Source organism: Charadrius vociferus, unplaced genomic scaffold, assembly GCF_000708025.1.
Source record: "Charadrius vociferus isolate BGI_N301 unplaced genomic scaffold, ASM70802v2 scaffold210, whole genome shotgun sequence".
NCBI lineage: Eukaryota > Metazoa > Chordata > Aves > Charadriiformes > Charadriidae > Charadrius > Charadrius vociferus.
In genome coordinates, this window is record NW_009646421.1 from 962,847 (window position 1) to 985,305 (window position 22,459).

The 22,459-nt window shown below is 38.8% G+C and overlaps 1 protein-coding gene across 1 annotated transcript in view; it reads right to left on the minus strand.

The window, feature by feature from the left end:
* The window catches only part of GTF2F2 (general transcription factor IIF, polypeptide 2, 30kDa), a 101,856-nt gene that overhangs the window by 71,031 nt on the left and 8,366 nt on the right, over positions 1 to 22,459 (minus strand). Inside the window, exons 2-5 of the mRNA XM_009881135.1 lie at positions 14,866 to 14,939; positions 14,342 to 14,360; positions 13,399 to 13,543; positions 5,206 to 5,241 (exon numbers count right to left, since the gene is read on the minus strand). Of these exons, the coding sequence (XP_009879437.1) occupies positions 5,206 to 5,241; positions 13,399 to 13,543; positions 14,342 to 14,360; positions 14,866 to 14,939 (274 nt within the window). The remainder of the gene's footprint in view (positions 1 to 5,205; positions 5,242 to 13,398; positions 13,544 to 14,341; positions 14,361 to 14,865; positions 14,940 to 22,459) is intronic.

Below are 22,459 nucleotides of genomic sequence, written 5' to 3' on the forward strand. Positions count from 1 at the left end.
TCTTTGTGTGTCTGAACAGATATAAATGCAGTTTCATTACTGATTATGGCTCCTGGAAAACTGATGGGAAGCTTGTATTTTAAGTTTTGTTGCATTTTTCTACCAACCAAACCAGTTATATTTTCAAGACAAAAAAACTGTTTCTGTGGCTTGAAAATGGCAGATTCCATAACTAAGTTATCCGCAGCACTGAGCTTTGAGCTAGTATTTAAATTACAAATCACTATTTTATTCCTCATGATGATAATTTTTCAGTTAGAATTTAACTTTTGCAGTATAATTAATATGTTAAGTGCTTTAAAGTGGATGAAATCAATTGTGCATTTAGCATCTTTATACAGTTCTGTGTCATAAGAACTCAGTTAGAATTTAACTTTTGCAGTATAATTAATATATGTTAAGTGCTTTAAAGTGGATGAAATCAATTGTGCATTTAGCATCTTTATACAGTTCTGTGTCATAAGAACTCTGTGCCTTTAACAAAAACTTGCTGATTTTACCGCATGTAGTTCAGTGTTTATCAAAGTGCTTACACTGAATTTCAAATATTCCAACATATGTATAATCAACACCTGATTTTTTTTTTATTGCAACATCAAAAAATGAAGCAAGTGTGATCTATGGACAATTCAAGTGTTGTATATTTGTGTCTGCTGTCAAACATGTACCTTCACAATTGGCAAAATTTTAGTACTAGGTTCACGCTATATTGTCTGCAGCAACTCAGATTATTTATTCCTCTTACACAAAGTCAAATCAGAAATGGTCCCAATAGTGCCTCTCCCTTCGCTAGAAGTCATTTGTATTACTCACTGGCAGGTTGAGAGATGACTAACACCTTGTCCTAAAGCATGCTAAGTACTGAAGGCTGCTATTTGCTATAAACTTCAAGACTTTAAGAGCTGGAATTTGGATACAACAGGACTTCAATTGACTTGAAGTAGGTTCAGGAATTTCAACTAGCAGGTTACACGTTAACACTCCCTGACGTACACATTCTTGATTAAAAAGATGCATCTGTAGTTTGTGTACAGAGCTGATACATAGCCCCCCCAAAAAAGCAATACTGCGCTTTCAAAACTACTTCCTCAAAGCTTAGGCAACATTATAATCAATTGCTGCCCATGCAACTTTCATTTAATACACTTCCACAAGGACAGTATCTAATTACATTTGCTCTTACATGAGAACGCATTTCTTTACCATATCATTCTCAACAGACTACAAAGGCTCATGGCAGCAGCTTCTGGGTATTTTTTATCTGGGGGAAGGCAGGAAGGTCACACTTTAACTGGCAGAAATGCTTGATTTTCACAGCTTCTGTAACCACAACAGCACTTACAGGTAGGTGCAAGCAAAGCCATAAGCAAACAGGGGCAACATACAGATATTTGGGTTTGCATCGCTTGCTCAGCATCATACAGGAACAAGAAGAGCCAGTTCTCATTTCTCTTTTCCTTTAGCTGAGTGTGTAATTTGCTACACCCCTTTCACATTTAACAGAAAGCAGCCTTCAGGCACTACATGACATTGGTTGAATCCCTGAGCACTGTTTATCACATGCACTAATCAAATAGGGCTTTTGTATGGAAAAAGTGATCTAAAATTACCAAAATGCATATGCAAAAGGAGCCCAAATTTAGTTTAGGTAAACTTGTTTCGGGTATGCCTTAACTCCTAAATATTTTGACTGTAACCATAGCATCATTCAAGATGTTATGAACACTAAAGGTTTACATGGGCTTAAAACCCAACAGGGATACTTCACAGAAAGAAAATCCATGATGGTCTGTTAAATAAAACACCATCACATCTGTGTCTGGATCTCTCTGAGCTGTGAATCATTAAAGGCTGGAAGAATTATTTTGGAGAGGTACTACTATGCTGCTGTGTTGTTCTTATACACTTCTCAAGGCATCTGCAATTGGTCACCAGTGAGGACAGGACACCAGCTAGATGATCTTTGGTCTGACCACTTGTCTCCCTCCAAATAGTATCTAGCAGATTGGGAACACTGGTAACACCTTGCCTTTTGGCAAGTGGTTTACAACTGACCCATCAATAAATGTGATTAAAAATGTCATATATGATTAACACTGTAGGACATAAATTCTGAAGACTGACAGTACCCTGCCAATGTAAAAATGGGGGGGAGATTTTTAAGGACATAAGTCAAAGTATTTCTGAATGTTGTCTCATTCATTTCCTTTATTAACTTTCTAACTACAAATACACCTCACATATTTTTATTACAGTAATACCTAAAAGCATTCATTAGGGTCTTGTTATGGTAAAATGCCACATAAATACATAAAAGACATTGTCTTTGCCTCAAAAGTACTTATTGTAACTCAAGATAAAGCAGATCAACAGCAAAATGGAGCACTCAATAACCTGAATTACTTGAGATGTAGTTTGGAAAATGCCATCTGAGTTCCACGATGATTTTGAAAAAAAAAAGTGAATAAGCAAATAAGCACCACTGATGGCTGAGACTCCTCCTTTAAATGCCCCGGTGTAACCAACCAGCACCACTCAGAAACAGAATCCACAACCAGCTTGATTCATTCACACGGGTTTAGCACTTGTCAGTGTATTTCAACAGCTCACAACATACAGTAACTCATTCTTCTGACTGAAGCAAAAATCCAAACAACTAAACACGTGGCCATCTTACACAATATTTGCAGAACGAGGAAGGAGAAAGACACCAAGAGCGAAGAGCAGACAATTCAATCATTCAAACACAGACCGAAACAGAATAAAAAACCCAAGAGCCGAGCAAAACCGAGGGTGCATCCCTACAAGTAAAGAACATCGAGAAATGCAATGTAAGTATCAAAATTCTGATTCATTTCAGCAGTTAAACTCTCAAGATCTGCTTTACATGCAACATCGTACAACAGCCAGTCTCAGTTTTCAAGTGGTATAAAATGCTAATCTCTAGAAAGTAGCCTTTCATAACCTTAAACCTGCACCACAATTAAGGTATAATCAGAGTGAACAGGTTTTAACAAGTAACTGAGAAAAACTGCAAGCTATAAAACACACCTTGAATTCAGTAGAAGTCTACAGACTATAACATTTCTAACATTGGGCTTTGGACATGCTTAAGCCAGTGTAATAAAAGGCATCTCAATATCACAAAGAATTCCCTCCTACAACAAACAAAACCCAAACCCTACTCCTAGTCAGACACAAAGTATACACTTTTGACAACATTTGATGCTGAAATGCAATTCAAATAAAAGTCAAATATTAGAATAAACAGACATCTCCATGTTAAAGTGTCTGAAAAATTACTTTCAAGACAACATTTTGAAAACCCACTAGCATTAGTCTTATGTTTAGGAATTGCTTTTGAACAAAGGCAGGGGCATGAGACTCTTTCCAGTCCATCTACTATCTCTGCCATTACCACTTATGACTGCCAGCCCAGTCCCAATAGTATTTAATCTGCGTGCATCAGAGGTAATCCCTCTACTAACAAGACTGAGATTTGTCTATATATTTTGTATTAGCTTTGCCTAGTTTCCCAGGTTCGCAGGCTCTTGCTAACATTGGTACTTATTTGCAGTAGTATGTTAATGATATTTTTGAAACATCTCTTTAATAAAAGCAGGAAAGGGGATTTTTATTAAACACTACTTGACACTGTAAAGTTCTCCTGCTGTTCTGTACCCATCTGGGAATTTCAGTAACGTAAGGCTGCATAGGGAAGAGTGTGGCCAGTAGGTCAAGGGAGGTCATTCTCCCCCTCTACTCGGCACTGGTGAGGCCCCAACTGGAATACTGTGTCCAGTTTTGGGCTCCCCAGTTCAAGAGGGACAGGGAACTGCTGGAGAGAGTCCAGCAAAGGGCAACCAAGATGATTGAGGGATTGGAGCATCTCCCTTATGAGGAAAGGCTGAGAGAGCTGGGACTCTTTAGCCTGGAGAAGAGAAGGCTGAGGGGAGACCTTATTATTGCTTACAAATATCTAAAGGGTGGGTTGAAGGAGGGTGGAGCCACACTCTTCTCGGTGGTTCCCAGTGAGAGGACGAGGGACAATGGGCACAAGTTGGAACATAGGAAGTTCCGTTCCAACACACAGAAAAACTTCTTTACAGTTGGGGTGACAGAGCAGTGGCACAGGCTGCCCAGGGAGGTTGTGGAGTCCCCTTCTCTGGAGATTTTCAAAACCCGCCTGGATGCAGTCCTGAGTAATGTGCTCTAGGCAATCCTGCTTTAGCAGGGGAGTTGGACTAGATGATCTCTAGAGGTCCCTTCCAACTCTGAAAATTCTGTGATTCTGTGAAAGGCTTTAAAAGCAGAGAAGGGAGCAGGCTAGGAACGTATAGCCTCAAGAGAGCTGTGCTCGAGTGGCTGGGGAATTCCACACACGTATGTTAGAATACGACTTTACGGAATCATCTCCTTCTGTGACTGTAAAGGAAGCCTGCGCAGACTAGCTTGGACTGGAAATAAAATCTTTAGGATATCAGGTGGCCTTAGGAATCTATCTTTTAGAAGCACGTTGCCCATTTCACACAAAAAAAATACTCATTGAAGGGCAATTATTTCTATTTAGTACTCTGAAATGTGTAAAAAAGCCCAACATTTTCATTATAGCAATTGCAGTTTGAGAAGCCCCCTTAGAATTTCTAACTGTACTTAAGACACCATTGGACTGACTAATATGTAACTGATAGGTAATATCAGTGAACTAACCATTTATAACTCTTCCAGAAGAAAGATTTTTTCATTAGAAAAACTGAAGAAAGTACAATACTAGAACACTATTTTTCTGACTGCTTAGTCTATACAATTAAAATCAAATAACAAAAGATTTGGAAATTTGCTAGAAACTTTCCAATCAAGAGGAAAGAATTCAAACTAAAACATACAGACAATGAAACTAAAAAAAAAAACCCAAACCAAGATTTGAGGAAAAAAAAATAACATTCAAAAGAACATGACATTTCTAAAACTATCCCTCATAATTTTTACCCCTTCATTTTAATAAAAAATATCAATAATTTAAGCTTTTGGTTACAGCAGACAATCAGTTTATGAAGTCATTTTTCAATTTTATGATATTCTACCCTAGAAATAAAACAAAAATACTCCTTTTTTTTTAATCTACTAGTTTCTTGAAAAGTAAAACTGAAAAGGTGCAGCCACAAGCAATTTCTTAAGTGGTTCAAAGAAAGTGTCCGCACTCACCAGTGCTGCCGCTTTCAGATTTATCTTCTGGTTGGCCTTCTGGAAAAAAAAAAAATAAATGAACAAAAAAGGAAACAATGTTTCTGTGTTGATTATTTGAAATTCCATCTAAAAAGTGGGTTGCAAAGTAAAGAATGACAAATTATGACAAAATCACAATCACTGGGTTGAATTAATGTTTATAAATTTACTTTCTGAAGAATAATTTGCCACAGGGAGCAACAAAAAAAAAATCTCCTTTAGTGCCCAAACTCACAACTTAAATGACAGCACTCCATTACATCTTTGATTGAGCTCTGCAGGAATGAAGTTGCACATCTATCTATAGAATACCCGTAGTACCATTATACTTAAGCAATTAATAGCATCCATGTATCTCACTGGTCACTCTAACAAATGACTATTATTTTTGCATATTAAAAAAAAAAAAATCAAGGCTCTGCAGAAGAATGCTCTTAATTGGCATTAGGTAAATTTTTGAACTCGATCGACCTCTTCTCTAGCCTTTCTGCAGATCACGCAAGAATTTATTTCTTCAATCTTTTCCCTTTCTAAATCCTTAGCCCTGAAATGACACTATAGCCCAACTTGTCAGGTACAAAAAATATGCATAATCAGAAACGTCTCCTGTTCGACAGAGTAGAGATTCAAAGCATGTATGAAGGAAAAACGTAGACACAAGTGTTGTGAAGTGACTTGCCAAAAAATTATCACTCGGGTGAATGGCAGAGTCAGATTCAGAAACAGCTTTCTGCATGAATTTCCAATCCAGCATTTCAAGAGATGGCAGCCGGCGGATGTATTTTGGTAAACTGAGTTCTAACACTTACCAAGTCCTATGAAATTAAACCCCTACATAAAATGTCAACCTGAAATTTGACAGCTCCTCCTGTATGTCTACTTTTTACGTGTCTTCTATGGTAGAGAATAAAAAGAATGTTTTCACATACGTGAAAATACAGTTAAAAATGTTAAAATAGGTGTCCTTAGCTTTCAACTCAGAGATGTCAACAGCTATCGTTACAGACTACTTACAGGCCAGAGTGAATTACTGCTCTAACTCAGGCAATAATTTTTGAGTTCAGTTAGTTTGATCACTTCTGCCATTTAAAGGTTGGGTATTAACAGAACTGCAAACATGGAAGATTTTACAAAACCTTTTCCTTGCCACTGATTGTTGCTGGGTTTCATGACTGATGGCCCTGGTTACGCATCGAGATGGCTGACAGCCTGAGGACTAATGCAAATGGAAAAACCAGTATCTCACAGATCCTTCTTTCTTTACTGGTGGCTGTCATTAGTCTTAGCAGCTGAAGGCATGTGCTTTCTCACTGACAAAACTGAGAATACATCATTATATGGCCTCTTCGCACCCATCAGCATTCACAAAGCAAGTTACAATCCCTGCCAACTTTCAGATATACAGACAGGACAGCCTGTTTGCAGAAAAGTATGTATTTTCTCATTGACTTTTTTTTTTGGTGTGTATTTAGCACATTTACAGCACAATGTTATTACCCAACAAATACTCCAACTCAGTCATAACTTAATTAAGGAAACATTCAGTACACACACAAGCAAAGAGGACACAACGAAGAACACACAAATATACTAAGATATCAACCCCTGCCCGGACTGAGATGTAAGAGGCAGCTGGATTTAAAGCTGTTTCCTTTTAACTCTGTTTCAATGAAAAGACTACCTACCTAGCCAAAACTGCTGCATAAGACATCACACTTAAAAATTGTTAATGGCATGTCTGATTCAAATAACAATGTGTATCATGTCTATAGGGGCAGTGTGTGTGTGTTTGCAACACATATGCTCTCAATAGCAGAGCCAAAAAAAAAAACCCTGACAAAATTCAAGCCTTGCAAAAAAGTGTTGGGTTTTTTTCCTCATCATTAGAAAACTTCTTTTTGTTATTATTAGGTCACAAGTATCTACTTCAAAAATCTTCTCAGTACTAATATAATGAAGAAAGTAAAGGAAGTTGTACTATGTCTTCTCAATATATTTTTCAATGTAGACTACAGCTGCTCAGCCTCCTCCACAACATGCAAGATTCACAGATAAATATCAACAGGTTGGGGCTGGTTGGTTGGTTATTGGTTTTTTTGTTGTATTTTTTGTTGTTGTTTTTTTGGTTTTTTGGGGGGGTGGCTAGGGAGGGGGTCTTATTTTTACACATACATCAGTGAGACTGAAAGAAACAAAGTAAGTCACTGAAGTAGGCAGAAAGCCAGTTCTATTCCCATAACACCGAGCACATGCTAAGATCCCATATATTTTGTGCATTATATCCTCAATTGTTTAAATTTGTACAGGAATTAACAGTCTGTAGTTTTAATAACAAAAATGAAAACTAGCTTACCCCTGCTAGCCAGCTGACCCCATTTTACAGTAATTTGTTAATCCTCACAACATTCATATGAAGTAAGTAAATAAATATAATTTTCATTTTTTTTAGAGATGGATAAGAGAGATGATATACGCAGTCGCAGTTGTTTTCTAAATGAACCGTATGTCCCAATAACATGTACAAAATCTTGACCCGTCAAAATGCTGTCTGTAATTAGACTAGCTTGAGTCACATATTCTGCTTTTCTGATCATGGGTTGCATCTTCTTTATGATCCTCACAAATATTTGGAAATTTGCATAAATGCCCGAGATCTGAAAGGCTGCTGTTGCTTCTGTTTCTTTTGATCCTGAAGCTGCTGATAGGTTTTCCTCTTCTGCTAACAGCAGTTCATAAAAGAATGAAGCACATAAAGGAACAAAGAAGCATTAAGTAAGAACCCAAAGCATTTTGGAGACCAGAATGTGTGGTTAAGTGACAGCCTGAACAAATAGAGACAAGAGGAAAGTACTGTTAAAGTAGACAGCTATACGTCAAAACTCCTCAGCAGGCAGAGCTAAGATGGCAGAACGATGAGGGAGGGCGTTTATTTCCTAAATAAGAGTTTGACGAAAGATTTGGGAAGTCAAACATTCATCTAATAAGATCAGAAGTACTATCACAAGGCATCAAGATTCTGAGGGCTAAGTATTTTTGCTGGAAATAATTAAACATAATTATAAGAGTAGCTGCCTTAATGAAAGAAACATCTTTCCAGGATTTTTATTAGTGCTTCTTCCCTTCGCATTTCTTTAAATGGCTGGGTATACCTGATATTTCAAAATACAAATACACAAAATACAGAATACAAAGCTCTGAATATTCATTTTCACTGAAATACAATCACAATACAATTGTAAGTTATATAGTAAGCATGATCCATGGACAAACTCAGAAAAGGTCCTTTCATACATGAGAAGCTGTATAAAGGAAAAAACCAAAATCATCCCAAACAAGGGGAGAATATTCAAGAGCTGTGGCAATAAAGGAGCTGTTCTAAGGTATATAGGCAGTTATGTGTATTATTGAACCGGAATACAACAACAACAAAAAAAATTTCATTGAGATTCTGAAAGAAGATTCAGAAAACTGGAGAAGAACACAATGTTAAGAGGTAGCAATCTTCTGTGAAGCGTGAAACAGTGAAACAATCCATGCATGAATGCTGCTCAGAAACAAAGGTCTGGTAGTCATTCTGTCAATGGAATTCTCTAAACACTTTTTACTTTCAATAAGATGGAACAAGCATGAAGGAATTTAAAGTTACTAAAACAGGCATTAAGGCAATCCCACTTATGAAGGGGGAGCTGTGATATATTCAAAATTTCAATAAAATGAGTCATGTCACCCAAATTTACAGAAATATCTTATACTTTATTTGTGCCTACAGTGTAAAAATCTTCCTCTCCACCCATCAGTCCTTTACAGTTAGGGGTGCAATTGCCTGCCAAGGTCTGTGTTTTCCCTAGTCACATTAGTAGCACACTTTTCCGAGAATAAGCTCAGTAAGAAACTTTTATCATTATCTATAACATAGCTGCATTTTTTATTTATATTTCGAGCCAGTAATACTAAACTACCTGCTGGCAGAAAAATTAAGGATCAGGCAATTAAAGCAGTAAGGGAATTAATTTATAATCACAATCAGAAAAGTTTGTTGTTAAATGTTTAACAAAAGCATTTTCCCATTCCTTCAACCAAGAAAGAAACTGTCAAATTATAGCACTTCCTTATGCCAGGGTGTCTGCCAGTAGGAAGCTGAGAAAAAAAACCTATTTTAACCAAACACACCCTATATCAAACCCATCACTTGCCCCTAGATAGTTCTTAGCTATATACACACAAAAAAAATTCATTTTGTTCAATACAACACATTGAAATATATGTCAAACGCTCTCCTTTCCTCCCGCCCCCAAAATTACAGCTATGATAGCTGATGACAAAGATAAAATAAAATGACTGGAAGCACAAATAGCATTGTTGCATAGCAACTGTTGATGTACATATGGTGATGTTTATTGAACAGAATGTAGTTCATACTTAATGCAGAAATAATACTGAAACCAGTCTAGGCAGCAAGACCTAGACAGCAAGAGACAACTGTGCTTTGGATCCCTCTGCAGTCCTCATGGAAGCCACATTTCCCGCCAGGTTTGCTAAACTGATGTTCGGAACACCACCGCAGGTCTTACTGATTTGCCCAGCAATGAAGACAACACAATGTCTCACACGTGCAAACAGCCTTGCAAAGAAAGTAGGCAGGTATTTTGCAACTACTACTTTCAGAGTGTATTATACTACTCTGTATTATTCATTAGACCTGTTTCAAAATACAGAAATAAGAAAAGACAAGAAACAGGAGAAACTCCAGAGTTAGTCTAAACAGAAAGTGCACCATGTGTGAAAGCCAGCATAGACCAGATTTTTAATAGTATCTATCCAGCTTTATATTAGCTCAGGTCTAGTACACACACTGCAGAAGACCAAGAAACTGCAATTCATCACTCCAGACATAACAAATGGCACCTCAGAAGAGCCTATTGCTGTCTTTTAACTAATATGGGACCACCAGAGATGCAGAGGTTTACCATGTAAGAACTCAAGGATTTTTTCCAACTACAACAGGTATTGAGAGTTCAGTGAAGACAAAACAAAACAAAACACAAAAACCCAGAAAATCCATTCAGAAGTCGAGAAATTACATCATGCAGAAAATATTAAATTACTTGTCAAATTTGATCTCTTTTACTTGCTCTCAGTGACCTGAAGAGTCAATGTGAAATGCTGAATTATCCAGAATTTGTAAACTCCCCGCAGCATCTACAACATATTTCAGAGGCAGCTTTGTCATCCCACATTCATTTTCTGAAAGACCATCAAAAAGATGGTCACTGCAACATAAGGATCCCAGGATCAGAGGACAGCACACACAATAGATCTTAGGGCTTTTACTGCACTCCAAAATCCAAAAAGAATCCTAAACCCCCAACCAAAAAACCCCCACCCTTTACAAAAGAAACCCAACTGGTTTATGCTATTTCCTCCATTTTTGGCAAGTTCAGTCCTCATGAAGGGTATTGAATGAGAGCAATAGTGCATGAAACACTTTTTTTATCCTTATTTCATTTGCATAATTTTTCAAACACATCCTTCCAGATGCAACATTAGCAATGCCATCTGCAGTTCCATACCAGCTTAATCTTTGGCCCACGGTTCAAACTAGCATATTGATTCTGTTACATGGTGCACTTCACAAAAGGAACAAAATCACCAATGCTTTTCACAAAAATACACCAATTATAATTCGGAGACAAATACTGGTCTGTGAACATAAGAATGAATGAATTTCAATTTCCTATGACTGTCTCTGACTTCCTGTGATTGTCTCTTACTGCTGATTGACTGATGTGCAAAGATATGGAAGTTTTTATTGAGACTTTTTCCATGGTTGATATAATTATACTGGGTTTTTTTCCATGTGGACTTTCTGGCATCAAATAGGGTAGCAGCCTTTCTTTCAGCTGGGTTATCCACATAGTTTTGCTCCACTCTTCAGACACCTGCTTTCACACTAGCCCTAATTCACCATGAAATTTCTTGACATGGCTGTGAAACTCAAAACATATCAGTGATACACATTTAAACACAAGAGCATGGCTGCAGGAACATGGTGTCTGTAAGAAATCTGACCAGGTTTTGGAATATTTGTATCACATTCATCTTTACAACCAAAAAAGTTATGCAAGAAAAGCACATTAAAGTTTATTTTTTAGTGTATTGCCAGCGCCAACTTTAACACAACAGCAACACATTTTAGCCATTTTGTATTTAAGCAAGTTTCATGAAAATTCACTGACTGCATGCTATGCTTGCTAATCGGAAGCAAAAACAATTTTGACAGGGTCTATGCTTATTCAGTGCTTCATTCCAAACATTTCTCATTTCACTAACTAACCTTTGCTCCCGATTTATATAACAACTTCTACTCAACAGATCCATGGTCCTTGAATAGCATTTTCTAGTTGTTAAGAAATGCAAAAATTTTAATTGATTAAATAAAAATTGGACAGCTTTTAAGTACCTAAAGGTTTCGAGACACTAGTATTACAGATGGTAAAACAGAAATAAATCTTCTAGCTATCGCATTCTAATGACTTTCGTTCTAACTGATGACAAATATTCCACATGCAAGTTAATCATCTGCATTCACTGCAGCTTAAGTTACTGTTTTTGAACCAATATTTTGTATCAAAAGGTGTCTTGGGAAGTACAATGCCATGGGATTTGCAGCAAACATGCAAAAGTCACCGAACGTATACTCTAAACACATCTTCACACCTGAAATCTCTCTCTTTTGTCAAGCATTCTGAGGTTGGGGCACAGAGAAACGAAAAAGGATGAGGCACTACTAAAATGCTTCCTGAATGCTTCTTCAATAATATTCTTGAAAACTTGCTCCCTATCTCTTTCCACATTCATAATCTATGAATTATAAAACGCAGTACTTTTTAAGTGTTGCACGTCACACACGTGAAAATACATTTTTTTTTAAAGTGAAAAACCAATGACACTACTACATTAGTTTCAAAGAAATGGATAACAAATGAAAAGTGCCTGGTGGTGGCGTAAAAGCTTGTATTTCTGAACACAACCGAGACAGACAAGCTACTTGTACCTTAATATCTCAATGCTCAGCCATGAAGTCTTTAAAATAGATTTTAAAAAGGAGGTGGTCCAACTTACTAAGTATTCTAACTCTGTCCTGTGAGTTGCGATTCTCCTTCCTCATTTATTCGATAAAGCATCACACTGCCATCGCAGCAATTACTTGCCAGCCTATGAACATCAAAACATCAGAAGCCGGTGACGCTGTAGCTTTTCTGCCCCACGGAAGCCAGAGGTATCAAAAAATATTACTATTACTTGTTTTCTGGGGACACCAAAACCTAAGTACCTGAAAGTGAGATACCTTCTGCAGACAATGAGATATGCTCTGCAGACACCATCCTCCTCTCTTTAACATCCAGAACATGACCATGTAATTTCAGAAGAAAACCTTACAGCACACGGGAGTTCCATGCAAGGTAGTCTGCTGAACTCAATTGTACTGTGTAACACTACTATGTCCCTCAAGTCTAACATGCAATTTAGGACATATGATCTTGAATATCCTAATCATTTATACAGCTACTGAGCTGAACTTAAGGCAGGCCAAACAGTTAAAAATCCAATGTGAAAAATTATAACCTTACTGCTGCACTATTTGGTATTATGACCTTACTAAGCTTTAATACACTTAAAACGTACGCACACTTCAAGAAAATGGGGTGAACAGATGCGTTTATTGGTAAAATGGATCTGTTCAACTGGACAGAGGAAGAATCAGCATTCATATAAAACTATATTCAAAGCAGATACCAATTCAAGGAGAAAAAAAAAATAAAAAAAAAAATCAGTTGATCCCAAAAAGTTCATGGGAACACAAACATGGTTTTTGTAGTGAAAAGCCTAAAGGGGAATACACAATGTACTGCACTCCACGCTCTCTTTGCTCTCTTCAGCAGGCCCACAGCTGAAAGGTACACCATAACTCTGCGTGGAGAACTTAAATTAGTTGTTCAATCATACGAAGAAAAGAGACAGACACAAAAAAAGTACAGCAGTGTTATGTATGCAGATAACAACAAAACAGAGCCAAAATCTGATTTCTGAGTCTTCTGGCCTTTTACAGCATTCAGTTTATTGAAATTATGTATACTAGAATTGTAACAAATAACTTTAATTCTAACTTACCTACTGAACTTTCTGTGAACACTGTTAAGGTCTGTCCTCCCACACTTTGCAAAAGAAATGGATGTTCCCTCGGTGCACTGACTGAAGCAGGTTTTCCTCCAATATCATTGATGCTTGCAAGCTCTTCATTCAAAGTAAATGACACCTAACAGTCACAATTACCACAGCGTTACTAAACAGACTAAATTACACAGCTTTACCAGTTATGGGAAAACAAAGAGAGAAAGCACAAGTAGTATAGCACATTTTCATTTCAAAAACATAAAGGGTAGGATAAGAGTCTTACTATATTGATCTCTTGTTGAAATAGAGAATTCAATGCTTTCATGTACTTAATAAAATTTACCCATCTTTTAAAAAATTGTAAATTACTTCCTTCTGAAGTTAAAGAACAATTTGATTTTACTTATTAAAATGCAAGGCATAATAGGTTTTCAGACACTGTTCAGTAAGAGTGCTTTAAAATGCTTCACACAGCCGGCTAAGTCCTAGAAAAGGTGCCAATGTACCACGGCAAGTGTTACCAGCCCGGGGACTCCTGAATTGCATGCAGCCCAGGAGAGGTTCAAATACATCTCCTTTGCTATATTTACATTGTATGCCCAATACATGAGCTGAGGAGGTACTGGGGGGACTGGGCAACCAGAATCCCTTGCCAGCCTTTTGCACTGACACATCTCAAAATGTTTAGAGAAGGTGGCTACTACACTTGCTGCTTCCAGATGGGTAAACAAATTTAGGGAACGAAGAGACCTGATGAAAGTCCCACAGTAAATCTATGGGCAGAACTATGAACAGAATTCTCTCCTCCTGATTCTGTGGTACAACGTTTCATTACAGGTGTAACAAAAAATATGAGACATGAGAAACCAGCATATTCTAAACAATTTTAAAAATCCAAAATCTAACACATTCACAGCCTTTGTATTTAGTAATTACTTACTTCTGTTCTTCCTTGATTTCTGCAAAAGAAAATATTTAATGTTTTAGTTTCCATAATCTAATTCCACAAGTTTAGCTTCCATTTTTTATTTCTATTTTTTCCCTTCCTTTTTTTTTAATAAAAAAGCAAATTCAAATTCTAGTTTTGTTATTCATCTTCAGTCCTGAGCTGCTCAAATTTTTTTGTTATGCTGATGCCCAAGAATAAATGGGAAAAGTCAGCAGGTGAGAACAGAAGCAGCAAAATAGCACATGTAAGTTAAGGAACATTCTCCAGTTAGATGTGCATATTTCTTAGGTTTAAGAAATCAAACATCGTGTAAAGGGATACAGCCACTCCCCAGAACAATTTCACATAATTTATATTCATAATCACTATACAAGCAAGTACCATTCAGGTATCAGAGAAATATGCACTGTATTTGCAAGAAACAGGATTATGCATTATAAGACGTGCAACATAAACTATTTTAATGCAGGTAACTTCTAAGAATTGCAACCAATAAAGGTACAGTAAAGGCTTACTTGGCAATCCTTAGTTTTCCCACTTCACCTCTTCCTGAAGCTTTATTCCACTGTTGTGACAAGTATTTGGGGACCTAAGAAAAGAACACAGATTTCAAGAAAAGCAGATTTTAAAATTCTAAATAAATTGTTTATGTGTATATACTTTAAATGCTTGTACCTTGACCACTTCAGAATACAGTATGACATATATATAGTAGACAATATAGAACCATAGAATGGTTTGGGTTGGAAGGAACCTTTAAAGGTCATCTTGTCCAACCCCTCTGCAATGAACAGGGACATCTTCAACTAGATCAGGTTGCTCAGAGCCCAGTCCAACCTGACCTTGAATGTTTCCAGGGATGGAGCATCTTCCACCTCTCTGGGCAACCTGTTCCAGTGTTTCATTATTCTTATTGTAAAAACTGTCTTCCTTCCATCTAGCCTAACTCTACCCTCTCTTTTAGTTTAAAACCACTAGACCGTGTCCTATCGCAACAAGCCATGCTAAAAAGTTTGTCTCCATCTTTCTTGTAAGCCCCCTTTAAGCACTGAAAGCCTGCTATAAGGTCTCCCTGGAGCCTTCTCTTCTCCAGGCTGAACAACCCCAACTCTCTCAACCTGTTCTCATAGGAAAGGTGCTCCAGCCCTCTGATCATCTTCGTGGCCCTCCTCTGGACCCACTCCCAACAGGTCCATGTCTTTCTTATGTTGGGGACTCCAGAGCTGGACGCAGTACTCCAGGTGGGGTCTCACTGGAGCTGAGTAGAGGGGCTGAATCACCTCCCTCGACCTGCTGGCCACACTTCTTTTGAGGCAGCCCAGGATATGGTTGGCTTTCTGGGCTGCGGGCACACATTGTTGGCTCATGTCCAGCTTTTCACCCACCAGCACCCCCAAGTCCTTCTTGGCAGTGCTGCTCTCAATCCATTTGCCTCACAGCCTGTACTGATACTGGGGGTTGCCCCAGCCCAGGTGCAGGACCCTGCACTTGACCTTTTTGAACCTCATGATGTTCACACAGGCTCACTTCTCAAGCTGTTATATATATATATTCTGTTAGGGAGAGAAAAAAAAAGTAATGTAGCACAAAAATAAGGCTGGTGTAGAGTCCCAAATTTCCCAAATGAGGGAAAAATCTTATAATACCTTGAATCTTAAGTACTATAATCCAATCATGAAAGGCAAAAAAAGATCAGCATCATATTCTTAAACTAAAGAGTTTCAGTAATTTTAGGGAAAACTATACTTTTAAATATTCATTAGAAATTATCATCTCTCTGGGAAATAAAAAACAAAACCAACCAACCAAGCACAATGATGAGAAGTTAGGCAATTATGACTCAGAGACTAAAAGGTGCTGTGAAGGGAAGGCTTAGAGTTTGGGAACCTCAGACACTTTGAGCAGCAAACCACAGCCCTGTCACTGCCTCCCATCATGCATTCCCGCCACTGTACTGGGAAAAGTCTTTGTGCAGCTGGTCAGTACACGGAAGAGCACACTGATCTGGCTGGGAGGTGTTGGAGACTTCTGTGTTTTAGCTGTGCTAATTTTGTTTTTAGCTGGAGGAAAAACCAAACCAGCTCCCCAACCCACTTCCCCAAACGGCTGCACAAAGCAGAGGTCAGTGCAGGGACAGAAACAAGCAGCCCTGCTTAACCTGATACATCCACCGATCCTCCAGTGACAGTGACTCACCTACACACAAATTCCTTCAGTTACAAAGGTTTTGGTACCTGCAGCATTGGAGATCTAGGCTCATGATGGACAGTAAAGGCACCTATGTAATCAACCAACAAGCTGGAAGTGATCTTTCCAAGCAGACCTGGTTTTCTTCTTTTCCCATCAATGTAGTGGTAGCTGAAATCACAGCCTGCCTCTCCACTCTCTGGCCAAAAAAGTACTAGCTGACTACTGCCAGGTAAACTAGACCCCAGCAGCTGGCACTTCTAAGGCCAGCCTCAATGCCTTGCTGCTGCCGCTGTGCCGCACGCTTACGCTCCTCAGACTCCCAGATGTGTCCCAGGTGTGATGATGCATGCGCACCTGGATGCAGCAACAACAGCACTTATTTTTTCTGGAGATGGTAATGCCAGGAGGTGTCCAGTGCTCAGCAGAGTTATCCCGGTTCTCCTTAAAGACTAGGCAATCTTAAAGATGACAAACAACATTTATTCTATGAAGTCAAAAGGTTAAGCGTTTGTTTTGATATATGGTGCTATTGCTGATGAACACCTGTAAATCTGAATGCTTGTATGAGTGCACTGTTCCCCGGGACTTCACAAGGTGGCCTGCTGCCTGCCCCAGAGAGAAGCTCCCAACTCAGCCCATATGTCCGTGTATCCGGCCCTGGTGAGGCACTTCAAGCTTCTCAGTTTAGCCCCAGAGGAACGAGGAACTTCTCTACCTTCTCTGCTTCACCGCAGTGTATCAGTTCTAGACACATCTACTTTTCCTTGCAAGAATCCAACTCAATCAGTTATAAGCACAGAGTAAAATGCTTTGCAGATCACACAGATTTGCAGATCACAGGTTTTTTCCCCCCACCATTCAGCAATTACAACTGTCTTTTCTATGATGGCTTTTTATAAAGACTGAACATGACACATTAGTACAACAAATGTGAGATTGGAGCAATTTCCCCCCTACACACATGCTATTAGACGTAGAAGTACCGTGGCATATCAAGAGATGGAATACAGACCTGAGGCAGTAAGGACAATCTCACATCTGACTATTTAAAACTAACTGTAAGATGTTCAAGTGATATGGAAATTACAGACTTTTTTCAAAAGGAAATAGCTGAAAGCACTCTAATAGAAGCTACTACTTCCTGTAAACCCCTTTCTTTCTAATAAGGATTCAGCAGTCACTGGGACAACATCATCTTAAAGACCTACAGTAGTCTCAGTGTCTAGCAAAACAGTGACTTGTTAAAGGAAAAATCATTTACTGTTCCAATGCCGCATACTAAAGAAGTATTCACATACAAGAATTTTATATCTTTTTTCTTCATATGCTCATGACACATCAGGACGAATCTACATTCTTTAATTTTGCAGCAATATTCTTTACTGGTACAGCAAAGTTTATCCTGGCTCACACAGTCTACAGCTACTGAAAACATCTGTGCCCACGTAGAAAAATGGTGTGAGACACAGCCAGTGAGAAAGAGAAACGCCTGTGGCATTTTCTGTTTCAAGCAGCAAAGAGGCACTTTGTAGTCTGATTTTTGTCTCCCGTAAAATAAAACTAAGCCAAGTTTCACTGCAGAGCTGAAGAGGCGAACAGCCTGCTCCAGGAACTTGCTGGCAAACAGCAACCTGTTACCTTCCTGAAGCTCCAATGAATTTAACGCGAACCTTGCAATTACCTGTTCTTCAAAAAAAACACCCAGAAAACATATTGGTACTGCTGCTTAGCACTTTCCTTTAGTCTCACAGCACCCCATGAGGTACTGTGGAATAGCTACAAAATCCAGATGTTCTCCAACTGCTCAGCCAAACTAAATGTCAGTCCAGGTTTCCATAAAGTCCTAACACTGGGTCAAAAATGCCACAAATGCACAACAGAAAGCCATGAATTGGGACAATCTATTGATAAATATTTTTTCCACAGTTTTCAAACTGGTAATTTTCTACGGCAGATTTCATGCTAGATCAGATATCATTTTCTTTCTAAAGCCAAGATAAATGCCATGACATATGCCCCAGGTGACTCAATAGAAATATTATTATGTGACTGCACCTGATCTGTATCTAATTTATATTGCCAGGTAATAAGGTAGAGGCACATTCAGTATGAGTGGACAAGGAGTGAAGGACTCTCACGCTGTTAAAATCACTGACTTGGTATATAATATAATCAGACATGGAATTTATTCAGATTAAGAGGCTGCAGATCAATCATACTTCTTTCAGCTGCATGGTAAACGGTCTTAAAGAGTGCAATTAATCATCTTTCTGCTGGTCTACCTGCAGTCAAGGGCTATGCAGAGAATGAAAAAGGGTTACAAAGGACTGTGATCGAAGGATTACTTCTAGCTATACACAGATACTTCAGTTAAAACCAGATGGTACTCTCAAAACCACATGCTAGACTACGTAGCTCCATGCTAATGGCATAAACACTCACAGGAAAGATTAAATAAAGTCTTACACACTGTAGACGTCTTAATTTACCACTTTCTTTTAACTTTAGCATAATAAAGTTTAACTTGCAGACAACAGTCAGTTTTCAAACTTTTTAACACTCCTTGAAAGAACATACAGAAAACAAGAGTGACCTGCTTTTACAGAGCAGAAAGAATTTTCAAAGATCCCACATGAGGATTTTGAAAAATACATATCCACAGAAAGACTAACTTGAGGACAGAGTACCGGCCACACTGCGAGGCTACTGAACATTTTCAAGACAAGTGGCCTTTATTCTGGGATTCGTAGGCAAGAACACTCTCCTCTCCAAAAGAACATTCAATTTAATCACAAGAAGAAATCTGACGTACTAAGTAGCATCACTTCAAGACCTCTTCACACCGCTGTTTTCTTCTTGCTACTCACATCACACAAACACCCGGGCTCCAGTACATGAGGCACCCTGCAGTTATTGTACAACACGAGGGTCTCTGCTCCACACATCTTTTGGCTTATTCACAGCTTCCTATCTGCCTTTAGAACAAAACATACAAGCAGCCCCTATGTACAATAAACTACTTCCAATTTTCTGTATGCAATTAAATTAGCTCTTTCTCTATATAGCAATCTGTATGCAGTACGTATATCAGAAATTGCGTAAGGCTGATGTCAGGTTCTGTGTTTTTGTTTTCCTTTGAACATACAAAAAAGAAATTATACAAAGATATCATCTTTCTAGATATAGATCAATGCAGCAGATTAAATAGAAAAAAAACAAACCACCACACAGGGAACAAGAAATTAACAATTCTAATGGCTAACACTAAATGGGCTTCACTTTACCACAAGTACATAACCAACAGTTCTTATATTTTCCTGTCTTAGCTTTCACTGAAAACACATAAAGAATTATTCCAGTTGCTTTGTGGGTTTGTATTAAAGCGACTCACTTGATTTCTGGTACCTCCTCTTACTGCTCATGCTTCTAAAATACTCATCACTACATTTTTTATTGCCTGTTAAGTAGTCTCTCTGGAATACTTTCTGTGCTAGCATAATATGTGCTAAAAGGAAATTAAATCAGCCAGTTTTTTTTTTTTTCCAGCAGAACTGATTGCTCTCTCCCTCAAAGGAAGGATAAATTCAGCCTCGTTATCCTAGCTAGTGAAGTTAAAAAGTACAGGTGCTACACACTGTCATGCATCTGAGTGTGTTGAAGGTCCTAGTAACAAGGACGGTTGTTTCCAAGTTCAGGTGCAAAGGAATTCAAAGGATAAAATCCTGCACATCCCTTGCTATGGTCTATCAATGTTAGCAACTTTCTAATTTTTTTTTTATTGTCATTATTATACAAGAAGACAGAAAAATTCTAAGTTCAGACCACGTGCATGAAGGATTCCTTAACACTTACTTGGAAGGGTAAAATTTAAGCGTTCCTTCTGGTTTGGTTTTCTCATTAAATCAGGCAGCACTCTGTGCTCGCCAAGAGGCATCAACTGTAAGCACAGATGTGCCTGAAAATTCCTGGCTTGCTTCAAGAAACACCAAACTGTACCAGATTAAAGGACAAGCAAGTTCAGTGTCCCGTCTCCAAATGCAGTCAACAGTAGATACTTCAGGAAGAAGAGAACATAAGAAGAAAAGGTATTTCCCCAGCATACTCTTCTAATTTCTAAGATCTTTTACTCAGCAGTCTTGGGGTATGGAAGCATATTAATCTTTAATCTCTCCATCTTATTTTCTTCCCTGAATTTGTCTAACAGCTTTTTGAGCTTCTGCAAAGTTTTGATATTCACAACTTCCTATTGCAAGAAGTTCCAAATTTTAACAATATATGGTGCAAAAAGGTACCTGCTTTGTTTGCTCTGAGCCCCGTCAGATGAATTAATTTTACACACTCCTAATCCTTGTGTTCGAACGGACTCTTCCCTGTTCACCTTTGCCTATTCACTGCTTCCTGATCCACCTGTGACATTACTCATTACTTCAGAGCTCTATAAGATTCCCAAATCAATCATCTTGCCAGCCTGGAAGTTAACAACTTATTTTGGGGTTCCCTCCACAGCCACCATTCCTTGTTCCCCAGATCATCCCTGCTGCTCCCCTCTGTACTGTTCTAGGTTCACTATACATTTTCCATGATGAAGAGGATGAGACCAGAACTATAAACAGTATTCAGGATACAGGCAATATGATGGCATAATAATATTTTCTCTTTTGTTCTCCGTATCTTTGGTAATCATGCCCGATGTGGAATCTGCTTATTTGACATGACATTCTTACAGCGTTACCTACACCTACTGAAAACCTAAACCTCCTCCTGAACAACAACAACCAGCAGAGACCCAATCGCCATGTATGTATAATTAGAATAGTTATTTTCTATGCACGTCACATTAGAGTTTTCAGCTCTGAATTTCATTTGCCATTTTATCATCCTGTCACTCAGTATATCATGTTATACTTCTGCAGCTTTCTGCTGTCAGCTTTCATTTTTACTACACTGGATAAGCTATTACAACTACAGCACTACGCAGTGTTCATTACAGTTTCATGAAACCAGATATTCAGGTGTCAGTACAGAAGAGGAAGCCAGATGCAGTGACCTACCCACCACCAGAAATTCTGCACTGCAAAACAAGAATGAAATTCCCCACCATTTTCAAGGCCCACAACAAGAGGGTTTAGTAGTTGAAGTACAATGGCATCACACCCCCTCACCACCCAGGGCCAGTATCTGGGTACTGCCCTGACCCCACAGGTTCTTTCAAGTTGATGGTCTGAGCCTGTTCCCTCCATCCCCGAAGAAAAGGAGGCTACTGTTTCTTCCCAGACAGAACAAACACAAGTCTAGAAAAACGGGGGCATATCCAGAGGGGACTAGAAGGGGGCCAGGGCACATATTCCCCCACTGGCTGTGAGTATCCTCTTCCCTGAGCCAACGCTTGCTGTTGCCAGCAGAAGCTGCCAAGCCATCTTCATAGAAAGACTCTCCAGAGAACAGAGCTGACAGGTAGGCAGTGGGGGCCTAGTTTGCAGCAGACGACATGAGCGTGGCCCCGCACCAGACAGGTGCCTGGGTTTGATTTTATGATCTTTATACCTTTTCATAGCACCTTCGCTATAGCTGTACCTCTGTAGCATCGAGATGAAGAGTAGCGACAAGACACGCGGATTTATTTTTCTTGTGGTAGGTTTTTTTTGTTTGGTTTTGGTTTTGTTTTTTAACCAGCATGTGAACTTGGGAGCACTCACACCTTCTCCGACTCTCAAGAGTTTGGGGAAAACACAAGTTTACGCTGCCATGTTTGTTACCCCCCCAATAAAACACGACCCAAAGACAGCTCCCAGGTCACCCAGTTTTCCCTGTGGTGTTTCCTTTCCCCCAGCAGCCCCCCGGCCCGGGCACACGCCACGCGTCGCTGCTCGCCCAGCCCCCGCGGCCACCAGAAGGAGAACGGGGACAAACAGCTGCCCC